Consider the following 18,203-nt stretch of genomic DNA (forward strand, 5'->3'; position numbering starts at 1 on the left):
TTTTATTTCACAGTATTATAATTTTTTTCTATATTTTTGATCAAATAATTGCAGCCTTGGTGAGCAGAAGAGAATTCTTTCAAATACATTTTTAAAAAAACTTACCGACCCCAAATGTTTTTATTTTTTCTGAACCAAAAATTTTTTAATTTACACCACATTTCATATGATGGATTGTCATTCTTTAAACAGGAAAAGTAAAAATACAAAATAAATAAATAATTAGAAATATATTTTTAAACATTTAAAAAAAAAATAAATAAATCTTATACCCCTTAATCTTGCTCATTTCATAGCTAGCATTTTATGAATCTTAAACACCATAATATTTTCACTTTTGCATAGTTTAAAAAATAAAAATAATACAGTTTGACTGTAAATTACACACCACAAAATATTAAGTGAATTTCCAAGAGTTGTATTGCAACATACATACAAGTAGTAGTTTTTCATTAAAAAAAAAGGGGGGGGGGGGGACTATTAGTTTTCATCAAAATCAACACTTTAACACCACTGCCTCTGTGTGTTGGGATTGTGGACCAATCAGAGTGTGCTGTGGGCGGAGCTATCCAGCATCAAACCAAAAATTACTACAAATTGACCGAAAATGTATTGTTGCTTGTCACTTTTGTGGCTCGTCAGGCCAAAACATTCACACGTGAACTCACATTAACACAGAGAATGCTGTATTGCGGCGTGCCTGGCTAGGATAGCGCGTAACGCCAATTGAACAGCTTCGTTCAGCCTTGTTTTGTAGGCCGTGTTTAGCATTTCGCAACACTCAGCACATGCTAACACCTTCTGCGAATCCTTCCTCCAGTTTCCAGCCAGCCAAGGAGATGCACTGAGCTCTCATCTCTTTTGGATGCACTGGACCACCTCAGCCGATTGGCTTCCTCCTTTCTCCTTCCTGCTGTGCCTTAACAGCCCCCTCCCTCATCACGTGTACGTATGTGTGTGAGCGTGCGTGTCTACGCGTGTGTGTGATTTGATTTCCTGTCCCGTTCTTCTCACCGATAGAGAGCGTTGAGTCGAGCGAGCCGGCGGACCTGTTGGATAGACAGAGGTGCCTGGTGGCGTTGGCCTCTCTGCGACATGCCAAATGGTTCCAGGTTGGCGCTCACTTCTTCTCATTGTTATTGTAGCCTTATGACCCAAAACTACATGCCATTTTCCTCGATTTCCTCCAGCTCTCCAAATGCTCGACACCTCATCACGAATGTTTGCGTATCGTAAGGCTACAAAAGCAATTGTTACACTTTTTGTTTTCTTTTGCCTGTTTTTGTTTGTCCATAACCTGCTTGTCATCATGAAGGATTTGTCTAGTGCTTTCCTGCACCGTATCTTCCCTTCTCCCACCCCACCCACATAAGCCCCTCCCCCTCCTCCATCATTCGCACGACACGGGCCAGAACCGAAGCACAACACACACTTGCACACTCACACATAGTCAAGATCTAGAGATTTAGGGGTTAAAGGTCGGACTTGATTGTTGCTCTCCGTTCACTGGGCGACTCCCTCTGGTTTCCTCAGGCTAGAGTTAACGGGCTAAAGTCGTGCGTGATCGTCTTGCGAATACTGAGAGACATGTGCAATAGAGTCCCGGCGTGGGAACCTCTGAAAGGATGGGTGAGTATCAGACTTCTGATATCATTACAAATACTATAGGAAAACTTTAGAGAATTCAGTCATAGATCAAGGAACCGTTGAATTATTGAAAATTGAACCCTTCAGGTACATATCAGTTGTCGATATTTACTGTGGTTAATTAGTCTCGAATAACTGAAACCCTTCTGTTCTGTGTAGAAATGCAACTCTACCTCATAGATTAAATATTTTCTTCACACAAAAATGAAAATTCTGTCATTAATTACTCACCCTCATGTCGTTCCAAACCCGTAAGACCTTCGTTCATCTTCGGAACACAAATTAAGATATTTTTGACTCAGATTCCATCAGAAATATTTTAATTTGTGTTCTGAAGATGAACAAAGGTCTTATGGGTTTGTAACGACGTGAGGGTGAGTAATTAATTATAGAATTTTCATTTTTGGGTGAACTATCCCTTTAAACTGCCATTATTCCTTTTGAAAAAAAAAAAAGTGATGAAGTGATATTGAATTGTAATGTGATCAAAACAATCAAGATTGAAACTATTGTATTATTGTAATAATTAGACATTCATTTGTCACCTGAAAAAAAAAAAAAAGACCAGTTTCCATTTGTGCAAATATTGCATGACTTGGTTTAACTACTTTCAGAAATATGATAAAAACACAAACATAATCTGAAGAGTTTCCATATATTGAAAACAATTAATGAATTGAGCTGAAGTGTCTTTTCTGCATATCTAATGGCTAAATGGTCATATACACAGTTATACATTATACAGTAAAAAGAGAAATATTTTTAAAATTCAAAAGAACTGTTTTCTATGTGAATATATTTTAAAATGTAATTTATTCCTGTGATCAAAGCTGAATTTTCAGCATCATTACTTCAGTATTCAGTGTCACATGATCATTCAGAAATAATTCTAATGTGCAGATTTGATGCTCGAGACACTTATTTTTATTATCAGTGTTGAAAACAGTTGAGCTGCTTCATCATTTTGAGGAAATAGTGTATGGGCCATTCAGCCTTGAGGACTGGATCTATTCTATTATTAGTATCTTGTATTTGAAGGATTAAACTGAATGGTTTTACAGTAACCACGGATGTAATCTCTCATTTCAGTGTCCCAAAGGCAAAATTTTGATGAATTGATAGCTTTTTATGTAATAAATCAGTCTCTGAAAAGCAATTTGCTCTTTTGTTCTCAGCCTTTGGAGTTAATATGTGAGAAGGCCATCGCCACGTGTAACAGACCTCTGGGAGCAGGAGAGGCTCTGCGTCGGGTCATGGAGTGTCTCGCCTCTGGCATACTGCTTCCAGGTATGAACACTTCCAGAATGAAGCAATAAAATGAGTATAAAGAACTCAGTAAAAACAGTTTGAAGTTCTAGAGAATAGTTCCAGAACAAAGAGGGGACTTTAGTTTAATTCTAATTGTTATGGTTTTGTAATTCTTAAACCTTTTTTTATGTCAATTTTTCAAAATGTAGATTTATACATCATCTGAAAGCTGAATAAATAAGTTTTCCATTAATGCAATGTTTGTTAGGACATTATTTGGCTGAGATGCAACTATTTGAAAATCTAGAATCTGAGGGTGCAAAAAAATCTAAATTTTGAGAAAATCGCCTTTAAAGTTGTCCAAATGAAGCTCTTAGCAATGCATATTAATAATCAAGAATTACGTTTTGATATATTTACGGTAGGAAAGTTACAAAATATCTTCATGGAACATGATCTGTACTTAATATCCTAATGATTTTTGGCATAACAGAAAAATAGATAATTTTGATCCATACAATGTATTTTTGGCTATTGCTACAAATATACCCCAGTGACTTAAGACTGGTTTTGTGGTCTAGGGTCACATATACAGTAGCTATATCTATGTATGAAACGTGTTATCTTTTACAGTTAATTAAATTTCAATGTCTACACTACTGTTTAAAAGTTTGGGGTCCTTAAGATTTTTTTTTAATGTTTTTTAAAAGAAGTTTAATTCTCAAGGCTGCATTTCTTTGATAAGAATACAGTAAAACAATAATATTCTGAAATAATATTACAATTTTCTATGTGAATATATTTTAAAATGTAATTTATTCCTGTTCTAATTCTAATATGCTGATTTACTGCTCAAGAAACATTTCTGATTAGTATCTATGTTGAAAACAGTTGTGCTGCTGCATCATATTTTTAAGAAAATCGTTATACATTTTTCAGGAACAGGATGCTCAATTACTCAATTTATAGCATCCTTGCTGAGAAAAAAAAAATAGTGTTGCAAGTAATTTAGTGTTGTGGGTAATTTATAGTTTATAAGTATAATTTATAGTAGTAAAAAAAAAAAATCTATGCTGGTACCTGATTTGATTATGAATGCTGTTTTTAATAAAAGAAAGAGTAAAAAAAGAAAAAGTGGAACCGAGAAAATGATCCATTGTATATTAATAGATCCCTAATCTTAATTGACTTTAAATAAGCCTTCTAAATATCTGCATATGCATGATAAATGTGAATAAGTCCTGTGTGGTGTGATGACAGCAGTGGTGTCACTATCAGATCTGGGTTTCATTTGCAAAGCTCTAGTTCCTTTCTGAGGCCCAGAGGAATAATGGAGCCTCATTTATCTGCTCTTGACATAACTAGTCCATCCCTCGCTACTCTTATACTCTTTTCTCACTTATTCATTAATAATGAGATGCAGGCATTAATTTTTGATTGGCTTGCATGGGAAATAAGCCTCAATGTTATATACTTATGTGAACATAAAACTATATATTTGTATTGTACCTTCAGGACATAATTTAAACGATAAAGGTTGACTTTAGAGTTTGATTAACTGCTCACCTGCGGTGATGAGGAGTAACTCACTAAATAATGAAACGCTACAGTTTGCAGTAGTTTCCTCAACTCTTGACTGGGTACTTCTTGTCAGCTATGTAAATCAAATAAATTGTAGAATGTATTTCACGTTTATAATATAAATATTTTTGGTTTCCTCTCCAGGTGGACCAGGCCTGCATGATCCCTGTGAGAAGGAGCCGACAAACACCCTGTCGGCCATGACGGATGAGGAGGCGGAGGCCATCACGTACAACGCACAGGTACAAGCAATGTGTGTTGGGATGTGTGTGAGATGCAGGTGTCAGTGAGAAGAGGCGACGCTTATCTCAGCTTTGCTGTCTGGATTACTGCCAGACATGTCTCACACACACCAGACTTATCGGTGATTCTAGCCTATATGTGACCCTCGACCGCAAAACCAGTCTTAAGTCGCTGGGGTATATTTGTAGCAATAGCCAAAAATACATTGTATGGGTCAAAATTATCCATTTTTCTTTTATGCCAAAAATCATTAGGATATTAAGTAAAGATCATGTTCCATGAAGATATTTTTTAAATTTCCTACCGTAAATATATCAAAACTTCATTTCTGATTAGTAATATGCATTGCTAAGAACTTCATTTGGACAACTTTAAAGGCGATTTTCTCAATATTCTGATTTGTTTTTTGCACCCTCAGATTTTCAAATAGTTGTATCTCAGCCAAATATTGCCCTATCCTAACAAACCATACATCAATGGAAAGCTTATTTATTCTTATATAATTTTGACCCTTATGACTGGTTTTGTGATCCATGGGCATCATTTTGACCAAACAGCCGTTGACAAGTAGCTTCAAATTGATTGAATATTAGTTTTTAATAGATATGTTATGTAATTTTAACCTACTTGTCAACAGTGGCCATGTATGAACAATTAATATGGTCAAAATGTTAATTATTTTACCAAAATAAGAGTTATCATACAAAATGCATGTTTTTTTTTTTTATTTAATACTGTCCTTACTAAGATATTTTACATTTAAGATGGTTATATATAATCCACAAGAAAAGTTAATAGCTGAATTTATAAAAATGACTATGTTCAAATGTTTACGTACACTTGATTACCTAGATGATCCTGTGTTATTTTGTGATTGTTGTTCTTGAGTCCCTTGTAATATTTTTGTCTTCTGGGAAAACATCTGGGAGTAAAAGTAAATCAGAGATGGTGTTAACACAATGCAGGAAACTAAAAGACAAAAAAAAAAAAAAAAACCCAGCACATTAAAATATCATTTTACATCACCAGTAAAATCATAGTAAATATATTGTGAATGTTCCATGTATTATCCAGACTAAACACACACCCATGCCCACACACACACACACTCATCCTGATAGAGCACCTTGATGATTGGCTCTCTAATGAGCGTGGGAAAATTATACGGCGCCGGCCCGTGAATCTTCCTCCCTGCCCCAGGGACTCTGTGTGTGTGCGCTGCATCTCGGAGTAGATTTCTGTAGCGCTTTTCCTTTGAACACTCGTGCAGTCAAGAGCGGAATCACAATGTGCCTAATTGTTTTGCAGCAGATCGAAGAGGTTCAGCACACACACACACACACACACACACACACACACACACCCTTCCTGATTCTACACACCACTGAAGCTAAGAATATGTTTGATTGCTTAACATATTTATCAAATTGTTTCATTTCCTTGGGAAAAAAAAAAACAACTAAACAGCAATATATGAAGTTTTGGGGAAAATAATAATTCATTATATATATTTGTTTTATTCATCTTCTACTTTAGTGAATGTGATGCGTTAGGTTTTTTGGAGATGATGCGGGTATGAATGAGCATTTGTTTTTACTGCAGTTTGCCGTAGTCATAAATGAGATGCATTGCGGTGATATGCCGTAGTAACGCCCACCTGCAGAGATACTGCATTCAAGAGAGAGTTTCTGTCGTCACACATGAGGCTGAAAGATGGTGCTTATCGATGCAATTTACTCAGATGAAGAGTTCATGAGTTCAAAATGAGCTGTGAGTGTAATCACAGAATTTGATGGAAGGAAAATGTAAATCTAGCTTCATCGAAATGCAATTTTAGCTTATTAAATTACTATTCTTAATGCTTATTAACCTAAAATATCACTTCAAACTTTAGTTTAGGAACTATATGTAATCATCAACGCTAAACTTGGGAAACAGAGGGAAAGTGGGTGAATAATTATGCGTTCAACTTTGTTGTAACAAGTTTGGGGTTAATAGGATTGTTTTTGAAAGAAATTGAGCAATGACGCATTGAATTGATCAGATTTGACATTTTTGTATTGTTATAAAAGAGTTTTATTTCAAATAAGTGCTGTTACATGAACTTTCTGAAGACTTGAGTAATGATGCTGAAAATTCAGCTTTGCATCACAGAAATAAATAACATTTTAAAATATATTCAAATAGAAAAGTTATTTGAAATTGCAGTAATATTTCACAATTACTGTATTTTATATCAAATAAATGCAGCCTTGGTGAGCAGAAGAGACTTATTTAGAGAATATTACAGAATTTACTTGTAAATAGTTTAAACATGAACCTTTACAAACATCAAAAAAGAAGTGAAGGAGCACCAGGCACTTCCAGTGATAACAGCTTTGTTGATTTATAATGTAAGCAATCTAGTTTTATCAGGTGACGAACCACCCAAATAAACATTATGTAACAATTCCATTAGTTGATCTAGAGTCAAAGTTTGTGTATGGGACCGTATTAAAATGGTTGGTTCACTGTGGTGATATTCACACAGATGGTCTGATGACTTTAATTAAAGGTGTTTCCCAAAATGAGCTCACAAATCTTTTCTAGGGATACTTTTGGAACCAAACCTTATGTGGTCTTGTAATGGGCTATAACTAAAGTAAACCGCTTTGTCAATATCTGTTGAGATGAGTTAATGTGAGTTAGTTGTAGCATGAATTATTTGTGAGGCAGTCTGTCCCCCATAATTCCTCTGAACGTGGTGATTCAGTGTCGATGTTCCACATCTACAGGCGGTCTGTGGGCTCAAGCGGAGAGTTATTGCTTTATTATTAAAAAAATAAGTGTGTGGGTGTTTCTTCAGGCTACGTTTTGAGACTTTTTTTTTTTTTTTCTTTTTTTTCAGGAGCAGATAACTTAGGTTTGCTCTGTGATAACTTTGATACTTTTATATGTGTGTTCCAGCATGCTCTGCGGCTCATGGCCTTTGGGCAGATCTATAAGGTCTTAGAAATGGACCCTCTCCCCTCAAGTAAACCTTCACAGAAATTCCCCTGGTCAGATAAAGAAGGTGAGTACACACAATTAATTAATTACTTAAGGATGTGTAATATGTAGGTATACTCGAGGTCTAGTTTAATATGTAGATACAACTATAAGTTGTTCGTAGGTTGATTTCTCTGAAAAGTGTGAAACACTCATTAGTTTTAACATTGTTTGTCTGAACATCCTACTCTGCCTGACAACAGCAACTCAGATTCAGTCATTGGTGTGAGTTTGGGGGTGGGGCTTACTGATTGTCCAATCAAAATGAGATAGAAGTGTTGTCTGAAAAAATTCAGAAATTTTACACACTGACATACAGCTCTGTGAGTCTGTTTTTGATGTGTTTTAGTAATTCATTGTAGTAGGTGTGTTTCATCAGCACGTTAACTCGGCTCTTTTGTATCAGGTCTAGGGCTGAAGAGACCTTATGAAGATGGTCTGCTGGACGACAAAGACCTCATCAAGAAGATGAAACGCAACCTGAGAAAAGGTCAGTCTGAGCAACAGTAGACACATTTATTGGTTAAACCAGTTAATTTGTAGTTATATAATGTGTAATTGAGATACTTATTGAGATTGTGTGCATCTGTCAATAGCAGTGTTCGGTTAGTTGATTAATGGCAATTTCCTTTTTGATTAAATATGTTTTTATTAAATATTGTGAAAAATAATTCTCATTAAAGGGATAGTTCACCCAAAAACAAAATTGTCATTAATTACTCACCCTTGTGTCGTTCCAAACCTGTAAGACCTTCATTCATCTTCGAAACACAAACCGAGAGCTTTCTGACCCTGCATAGACAGCAACACAACTGACATGTTCAAGGCTCAGTAAGGTAGTAAGGACATCATTAAAATAGTCCATGTGACATCAGTGGATGAACCGTAATTTTATGAAGCTACAAGAATACTTTTTGTGCTCAAAGAAAACAAAAATAAGGACTTTATTCAACAAATTCTTCTCTTCCGTGTCAGTCTTCGATGCGCGTTCACAAGAGTACCATGGCGCATTAATTTTTGTGTGAACTATCCCTTTAAATTGCATTGTATTTCAGTATATTGTTGATCAGCCAATACCGATAACTATAGATGACTGTATCATCCTTGGGCATTGCTCGCTTCAGTTTGGAGCGCCATTTCTAGCACATTTTCTAGAAAGTTTCATTCCTTTTTTATTAAATTTTTATGATGAATATTATATTTTAAAGGGGTCATATGACGTTGCTAAACATTATTTTTAAATAAACGTAATTTATATAAACGTACTTACAGGCTGTGAGTCAGAAGCGCCAGACTGTCCTTGCAAAGTTGGAATTGCCCCACTTTATAGAAACAGTCTTTGTGCAAAGCTGGCAGCTACTCCCAGGTTCAGGAAATAGTCCTCCGTAAAATGTACTGCACACACTCTAATATTTGAACTGTTCTGGAACAGTGTTGTAAACACAACTTAACCACTGATTTCTAGTTGTGTCCTCTTTTGGAAGTCCAAACTAAGTAGTTTCGCTTTCACAATGAAACACAGCGTTTCCAGGATATGGTGCCGGCGGCAGCAACAACACCACAGCGAGAATAAAAGTTATGCCTTCTTTTTTTGTTTTGCAAATCTCCCTACACCGTGACGTAGACATGTGGGGGCGTGTTTAATCGAGGTGTTTTAGGAGGGCGTGGTCGAGTCTTAACTTTTATAAAGAATATCTCTTTGGTTTTGAGACTTTAGTCTTTGCAACTTCAGGGATCTTATCTATGCACAAACAGCTTGTAACACTCCAAAGAGAAAGGAAAACTTGAAATCGCATCATATGACCCCTTTAATTTTATATGAAATGTCAATCTAATGTATAAATGTAGTACTTGTATTAAAAGTTCTACAAGTAATGTGCCTCACCAAATCAACCTTTTCTCAGTGCTTCGTGACAAATCCTGCCTGTAATATCCTCTCCTGTTTTAAACTAGTAAGGAAACGCTGATACAGTAACCTACCTTCCTTCAGTCGTTCCTTCTTCATTATGGCCCCGTTTGGCCTTAAAAAGTGATTGTCCTCTTTCTAGAATGATTAAAGAACAACACGTTTCATTTTTTTATGTATTTTTTTCTGCTAATCTCATACCTTCTTTCTCTTTGGTAAGCTGTCCAGTTTTCTCTCTGCTCTTTTATTTGTTGTCATCTCTTCTCTCTCGCTCCTCATCTTGCTGCACTTCCATCTCTTGCTCTCTCGTACAGGAAGCAGACAACCGTTGGGAAATCAATGCCATTGATTCTTAATTTCTCTTGGAGCCACGCTGCTGTCCCCAGCCTGCGCTCCTCGCCGGACTCAAATAAATCGCTTTCAAAGCAGCAGAATTTCGCAATTAGCCAGCTGATGGAACGAAGGGATCGTAGAAAGTTAGAAGATGAGCTGTGTGTTTAAAGAGCGCTTCTTTTCCGCTATAATCACTAACGCTTATTTCTGTTCTCTTTCCCTTCCAGCAGTTCTTGACAGTAAAGCAATAGACTCAAATCAACCCATGAACGCTCTGATGCGCTTGAACCAGATCCGGCCGGGGCTGCAGTATAAACTGCTGTCTCAGTCAGGTCCGGTTCACGCCCCCGTCTTCACCATGTCTGTAGACGTCGACGGCACTGTTTACGAAGCCTCTGGCTCCTCTAAGAAGACTGCCAAGCTGCACGTGGCTGTAAAGGTACACCTGGCCGTCAGTTGTATTTGCGTCATGTGATTGGAGGGGTGACCATTATGTAAGGTGTTAAAGGATTAATTCACCCACGAATGTGTATTTTGTCATAATTTACTCATGCTTATGTCTTTTGAAACCCGTATAAGGAGAAATCAGACAAAATGTCTGAGCTGCTCGCTTCCATACATTGAAAGTTAATGTTGATTAGGGGCTGTCAAGCATAAAAAAGCACCATAAAGTAGTCCATATGACCCGTGTGGTGTATTTTAAGTGTTTTGAAGCCTACTGATACTGGAAATGTACACACTTGTATGGAAAAGAGCAGCTTGAACATTCTGCCTAATTTCTTCTTTTGTGTTCTACATAACAAAAAGTCATACGAGTTTCAAAAAACTGGGTGAGGATGAGTAAATAATGACAGAGCTTTTATGTTGGGATGAACTATTCCTTTAATAATAACCACAGTGTTGATGTGGGTGATCTTAGTTCAAGCCTGGCTTGCATAATTTCCAGATCCTCTTGTCCCCTTTTTTTCTTCTGCATTTTCTATGTAATCGAAAATGAAGTTTCATTTAGATTGAGCGCTTCAGCTAACAACTGTTTTTATTGGTCTTGATTTTGATTTTAATTAAATTGATTAATCCTAAAAAAAGCAGACATTTTTGTTATTGATTATTACAAATTATTTGTATTATTATTACTTAATACAAATATTAAAATCTAAATATAACTATTGTAATATTGCACTTTAAAGTAAAAATAGCAGTGTTGTCAAACGATTAATCATGATTAATCGCATCCAAAATAAAAGTTTTTGTTTACATGTGTATATAAATACACACACACACAGTATATATTTTGAAAATATTTCCATGTGTATATATTTATATTAATATAATTGCTATTATTTTAAATGTATAAACATAACTATGTATATTTTTAAATATATACATGCATGTGTGTGTATTTATATATACATAATAAATATATACAGTAGACACACACATTATGTAAACAAAAACTTTTATTTTGGATGCGATTAATCGCGACTAATCATTTGACTGCACTACAAAATAGTATATTATTATACTTAAATACTATTTTTAATTTACAGTGCAATATTACAATAGTAATATTATTATTAATCATACTAAGCCATATCACGATTTTGGTTTTATTTCAATTAAGTGAAATTACAAATTACAAAACAAACTTTTTTTGACACATTGTGCACATTTAGACCATGAATATGTATTAAAATAAAGTAAAAATGAACAGTTTTGATTTCATGCTGACTTTACAATATATAAACTCTCCAGTTGTCACTACTAGACATTTTCCAGGTCTCTAACATATGCACACCTAGTTGGTGTGCTGTTGTTAAGCTCTTGTTAGCTGTATACTTGATCCCATGACCCTGGTTAAATCCGTCTCTTAGTGTTATAGAAGACCCTGCTTGAACCAGATTTGTAGATTCAACCCTCTTGTCACTGTAGCAGGACAGTAAAGCAATGTGTCATTCAGGAAGACCGGTTAAGCTTGTTCCCACATACACACTCCAGTGATTCCCAGAATGCAAAAAGAACTCAAATCTATGTAATCCTGGTGAACTGGTGCTGGTGAACAAACGCTCTGGAGCATAGGACCACACTAATCCTCTTTCTGTGAGAGCGCAGCCATTAACGGCAACGAAAGCCCCAATTTGGGTCAGACTGACAAATGAACACTGGTGCTCTTATGATACCCTTTACCCCTGTGTAAACTCACACTTAAAGCATGCATTCACCCTGACTCTGAGATAATGTATGTCAATACTGATAAATTAAAAAAAATTCCATTGGCTGATAACCGATACAGTATTTAATAATAAATTGTACAACCCCAATATACAGTATATGTGTAATATATTTTGTCTAGTTCTTTATCTATTCAGGGTTTTGTTTGGTTAAACATCCAACTTGATTTACAGAGATCTGCAGCTCTGCTTTGCATCTGTGGTGTGGGCATATTTCTGTGAACTTTTATATAAGCGAGTCTTTTTAAAGTGATGATTTCACTCTCAATAATGACCTCTGTATCCAAGGAACTGTCCACTTTTGATTCCGCCTGCTCACTGACGGCCACAAAGATGAACTGAACTTTCCCAGCATGTTTCATCATTTTGTGAATCTTTCATGCCAAAACTTGAAGTCTCTTGTTTAAAGATACTTTTACTTGACTTTTTTGCTCATGGTGTCATTTTCAATACAAAAGTAATGTCCTCATTAAAATGAATGCTGATGTGGCGTAGTTTTAAATAGGGAAAGTTAAAATATTTCACCATTTATTCATAGTCAACTTTTGGAGTTTCCACAATGTTCTTACATAAGAGACAGTCTTGCATTATAGTCATCTGAAGCCGCTGCTCCCTTATTAAATTGTTATTCTCTGTCATGTTATGTGTGACGTCCGTGCTGGATTAGTAGTAATGCTGTTTTTGTGGTGTAGGTGCTACAGGCGATGGGTTACCCCACAGGCTTCGACACAGACCTGGACTCCATGAGTGCAGACGAGAAGTCGGACGGGGAGGGCAAGAGCGAAACATCTACACACTCGAGCAATAACACATCACACTCAGACAGCTCCAACACGTTGGAGGTACACACTCACTGAATGTTTAGTAAATGTTTTTTACCATGTTAAATCAAGTCACATTTATTTATATAGTGCTTTAAACACTATATAATACAGATTGTTTCAAAGCAGCTTCATAGTAATAAACGAGAAAATAAGAGAAAGAAATGACAAACTTTTTTTTTTTTTTTGTAAAATCAGTTAATCAGTTCTACATAAGAAAATATTACGGTTATTTGGCTCAAGTCAGTTCGGTGTTGGTTCAGTTCAGTTGAAGAACATGTTTTGCATACAGGTGCGAACTCAGGGTCCTATTTTGACGGCCAGCGGGAAGAACCCAGTCATGGAGCTGAATGAGAAACGCCGCGGGCTGAAGTATGAGCTCATCTCAGAGAGCGGAGGAAGTCACGACAAACGCTTCGTCATGGAGGTGGGCCTCACCAGACACAAACGTACCACTCAATCCCTGTTCTCCAATAAAACTGTTTATTAGTGTTGTTATTTTATTACTCTTGCTGGGGGAGAGGGATTTGACTGAATCTCTAACCCAAGTATTAATCTTTGTTGTGTAACATGTCCCATGCAGTTTGTGCTGCAGACATGGCTTTGATGAATTACTCTCTCCTGAGTTTAGATAAGAGAGGTGTGCCATCACTTTAGGGGCCCAAGACATTTTTTGGGAATCCGCAATTATGTAGCATTGTGGAGCTTACTTTTTCAATTTTGAATAATTTTTTATCTTTGAAAGAAGTCTTTTATACTCACCAAGGCTGCATTTATTTGATCCAAAATACAGTAAAACAGTAATATTGTGAAATATTAGAATTTGAAAGTACTATTTTTTTACATTTTTTAATTTGTAATTTGTTCCTGTAATGCAAAGCTGAATTTCAAGCGGTCATTACTCCAGTTTTCAGTGTCGGCATCACACCTTTGCATCACAGGAATAAATTACATTTTAAAATATATTCAAATACAAAGCAGTCATTTCTGTATTTTTTTCAAATACAAAACAGTTATTTGTAAAAACTAGTTCACAATACTACTGTTTTTGCTATATTTTGATTAAATAAATGCAGCCTTGGTGAACATATGTAAGAGAGTTCTTTCAAAAACATTTGAAAAAAATCTGAATTATTCAAAAATTATTCCAAATGATTTTTTTAACCAAAATATACACCTCATCTCAGATTTCAGTCATTAATGTCATTTCCTGTTCAAAATACTAATCCCATGCTCTCATGGGCAGGTGGAAGTGGATGGGCAGAAGTTTCGTGGCGCAGGGCCCAATAAGAAAGTAGCCAAAGCCAGCGCTGCCCTTGCGGCTCTAGAAAAACTCTTCTCCGGGCCTAATGCTGCTGGCAACAAGAAGAAAAAAATAATCCCTCAGGTAGGTCATCCGTTTCTTCGACTAGTGACCAATAACATCCATATAGGGCTGATCAGTATTCAGTCTGTTCCTGGGATAACCAGGGTCGGTGCTTGGTAATCCATGACTGCTCTATTAGATATTCTGTGATCAATATTTCCTCGATGAACCTGAGACCTGCAGACTAATTCATCTCTTTTCTCCAGAAATCAATCTGTGGCAACCGTACACTTGGTATTGCTGTAGCTTCTCGTTGCTGATTAAAGCCTGTGTGTATTGTAGAGTAAAGGGGCATTAGCTGCAGCTGCTGCTGTGTCTGCCGCCGCGGTCCAAGCAGCACGAGGGCGAGGAAGACCCACCCTCACACGAGGAGCCTTCGTCAGCGCTGCGGCAGCACCTGGATACGTCACACCAGGTGTGTGTTTGATGCCAGACAGTGTTTCTATAGTGACTAAAGACCTGTTTACCTTTTGGCACATGAAAAACTACATGCAACAATGCATGTATATTACAGAAGTACCCATTTAGCTACAATTTATACTAGCGTTCAAAAGTAATTTGACGAAAAGTAACAGTAAAGACGTTTATAATGTTACAAAAGATTTCTAAATCAGATAATGCTGAACTTTTGCACTTTCTATTCATCAAAGAATCCTGAAAATAAAAAAAATGTATGATATTTTTCACAAAAATAACCAGCAAAACGTTTTCAACATTGATATTAATAAGAAATGTTTCTTGAACAGAAAATCAGCATATTGGAATGATGTGACACTCAAGACTGGAGTAATGATGCTGAAAATTCAGCTTTGATCATGGGAATAAATAACATTTTTAAATATATTAAAATACAAAGCGGTTATTTAAAATTTGAATAATATATCACAATAGACTTCTTTCAAAAAACACGTACTGATCCCAAACTTTTGAACAGTTGTGTATAAATAGACAATACTAAATTTTGATACGATTTTGTCTAAAGTAAAAAACAATACATTTAAAATTAAAATCTTATCATTTTGTTGCTTTTGATCAATACCTATACTCAAAAAATCTTTTCAATCGCTAGTGGTGTACTGCACAGGTGATCAAGTTTATTAACTTGTTTTTTATTTTTACATTTTACTTTGTATAATTCATTACAGGATTTGAACATTTTCAGAGAATAATGAAATGTTTTAAAATATATGTCATGTTGTATCATAGTCAATACGCCTTAATTTTGAATGTGAGCACCCGCTCTTGTTTTTAGCATGGTATTATGTTATTATTTTCATTTGTTTACTTGTTTATTAGTAGATGTATTTACATATAATTAATGCACTGCCTGGCCAAAAAAGTCACTGTCTGGATTAAAATACATAAATACTTGAGGACTGAATCATTGTTGCAGTGATTAATAATATGTTCTGTTTCAACAATTATTTTAACCCTAACTAATGCAGTGTGGTAAATTTTCATTTCTTTGTCAGAAGACATACCCATGTCCATATTCAAGGATGAGAATGCCAAGGCCAGGCAGTGTATATAGTTTGCATAATAGTCTTCAGAAAGGCTCTGTGACATGACTCATGACAGTAAGGTCAAAGGTCACAGGTAGTGTTGAGGTCATGTGAAGGAGTCTTAACACTTCACCATATATCATGAATGCCGTGTTCTCGCAGGCTTCGGAGCCCCATACGGGTACAGCGCAGCGGCCGCCACTCCTGCATACGGTACGTACCCCTTCCTTCCCGTCCTCCCTTCCTCCAGTCAGGGTCTAGGGTCCAAATCTGCCCCCACTTACTCCCCCATTCAGCTCTCAAATTGGGCTTTCAAACCCCAAAATCACATCCCCAAAGAATCCCGTAGAGAAATGACTCCCTGGACGATGGAAACGAACCATAACCTTTTGGTTCTTAACTGTGGTTGGAGCAAGACTTGCTGCACCTGGCCTGAGTGTGACTTTGCTCGTCTAGTCTGCCTGCTCGACGCTTGGCCCGTTTCTCCTGACTCTGGGCAGCTCTCTAAGCGTCAGCGTAGTGCTGCTGTCTATAGCACACAGTTACACCATTCAAAGCAGCCGCTGGGCATGATGGGTTGAGAGGAAGATCACGCTAAACACAGTCTGAAGACTAGTGATACGACTTGCTAACATAAAGCGTATACATTTTAAAGGGATAGTTCAACTAAAAATGAAAATTATGTCATCATTTACTCACTCTCATCTCGTTTCAAACAGGTGACTTACTTTTACTGTGAAACACAAGAAAAAGTGATTTTCAACCATTTTTGTTCACACAATGAAAGTCAGTGGGGTCTAAATAACAACTGACTTGTATTGTAGAGACAAAAGAACATTTTTGTGGATTATAGCAAAACTTTGGTATTTAGGGTGAGTAAAAGATTACAGATTTTTTTATTTTTTTTTATTTAAGAACAACATTAAAACCGGTTTAAACGTTCAGTCTGTGTCGTCTAAAGACCCGTTTACAATAAGAAAAATAACTAACGATAACTTTATTAGCATCTGCTTTAAATGCTCAGGTCTTTGCACGCTGAGTCCGGAATTATCGTCCGGAATTTTCGCACGTTAAAAAATAAATACGACCTCACGTTGTCAATCACGTTTACATGCTGCCTCCGAAATTTTCGTCTGTCATGAAGAAAAATTAGGATCTGATTCGATTTTCTGTGTTTTCGCATCTGTATCAAGCATTTTCTTAGGAATCCTGGATTGACAGCCCTAGTTAATATACCAGTGTAAACAGTGTAATCTCCAAACTTTCCTTCATCCTAAGACCACCTGCATACTAGAGAAAGCTCTGACAAAGCGTTTGACCATTAAGAAAAGTGCAAGATCAGTAAACTGTCCATCAGATGTGCACTTCAAAATCTTGATTTACATAGTGTAATTTGACTGTACAGTAGAGAAGTAGGCACATCCAGAACAGTATTATTTTTATACCATTAAAGTATTAATATTTTGAATTTGCTTTTATTTTTATATTTTCAGTTTTCATTTTAATTTTAGTTTCAGTATTTTCAAGTGCTTTTATCAATTTTATTAGTTTTTTTTTAAATTTTAATTGTAGTCATTTTAGTTATTCAATATTTTTAAAATTAAATGTTGCCTTGGCAGCTAACTGAATTTAAGTTAAAGTTTTTAATTAAATATTCATGTTATTTTATTTCAGCTTTATTTGAATTAAAAACAAATTTCAGTGGTTTTAGTTTCAACAATAGCAACACTGATATTCAGATCTTCAGTATTTCTCACACATCGACGTAAACAGAGCTCAAAGTCTGACACCTGTGCAGGACCACCTGCACTGCGCGGTCTCATCTGCCAAAACCACCAAAGTCTTGTGATCTATTCATCTGTAAATATTAGCTTCAGATAACTGCCGTGTTTTATATTTAAAATTCATCACGCGCTCTTATCGTAACTGTCTGAAATCTTATTTGATTATGCTCCGCGCAAACACACCATTCCGGGACGCTCATCCGCTCAGAAACGTATAAACACTTGAACACACAAATACAGGAATGCGCACACAGTCCGTCGGCTTATAAACAAAAACTCCTCACCCGTTTGTGTGGTGTGTTGCTTTAGGAGCGCCTCTCCGGTCAGGCCCAGATGAAGATGCTTTGAATGAGCCTTATGTGCAGGGGGGACTAGGTGAGGTGGGCTCAGCGGGAACCAGGCTGAATTTGGAGGGTGTTTGCTGGGTTTGGTGTGTTTATTTCTCAGGGGATGAGGGGGGTGGGTGGGGGGTGGATATGGGGTTGCTCCCAGCGCCCTGGTCTCTGCCTGCCACATA

At 36.4% G+C, this 18,203-nt stretch overlaps 1 protein-coding gene across 8 annotated transcripts in view; it reads left to right on the forward strand.

The window, feature by feature from the left end:
* strbp (spermatid perinuclear RNA binding protein) overlaps positions 1–18,203 on the forward strand; it is a 94,493-nt gene that overhangs the window by 66,167 nt on the left and 10,123 nt on the right. For 6 of the 8 annotated variants that reach the window (XR_009272990.1, XM_058788329.1, XM_058788330.1 and 3 more), the window contains 12 exons: positions 1,021–1,112; positions 1,534–1,629; positions 2,823–2,934; positions 4,621–4,718; positions 7,666–7,771; positions 8,153–8,236; positions 10,213–10,424; positions 12,906–13,055; positions 13,327–13,461; positions 14,281–14,421; positions 14,683–14,815; positions 16,065–16,115. Coding sequence is in view for 7 of the 8 variants with exons in the window: in XM_058788329.1 (XP_058644312.1) it covers positions 1,021–1,112; positions 1,534–1,629; positions 2,823–2,934; positions 4,621–4,718; positions 7,666–7,771; positions 8,153–8,236; positions 10,213–10,424; positions 12,906–13,055; positions 13,327–13,461; positions 14,281–14,421; positions 14,683–14,815; positions 16,065–16,115 (1,410 nt within the window). In the remaining variant the exon portion in view is untranslated. The remainder of the gene's footprint in view (positions 1–1,020; positions 1,113–1,533; positions 1,630–2,822; positions 2,935–4,620; positions 4,719–7,665; positions 7,772–8,152; positions 8,237–10,212; positions 10,425–12,905; positions 13,056–13,326; positions 13,462–14,280; positions 14,422–14,682; positions 14,816–16,064; positions 16,116–18,203) is intronic. The other 2 variants (XM_058788331.1, XM_058788333.1) reach the window with 1 other exon arrangement.

This window comes from Onychostoma macrolepis, chromosome 10 (assembly GCF_012432095.1).
Source record: "Onychostoma macrolepis isolate SWU-2019 chromosome 10, ASM1243209v1, whole genome shotgun sequence".
Taxonomy (NCBI): domain Eukaryota; kingdom Metazoa; phylum Chordata; class Actinopteri; order Cypriniformes; family Cyprinidae; genus Onychostoma; species Onychostoma macrolepis.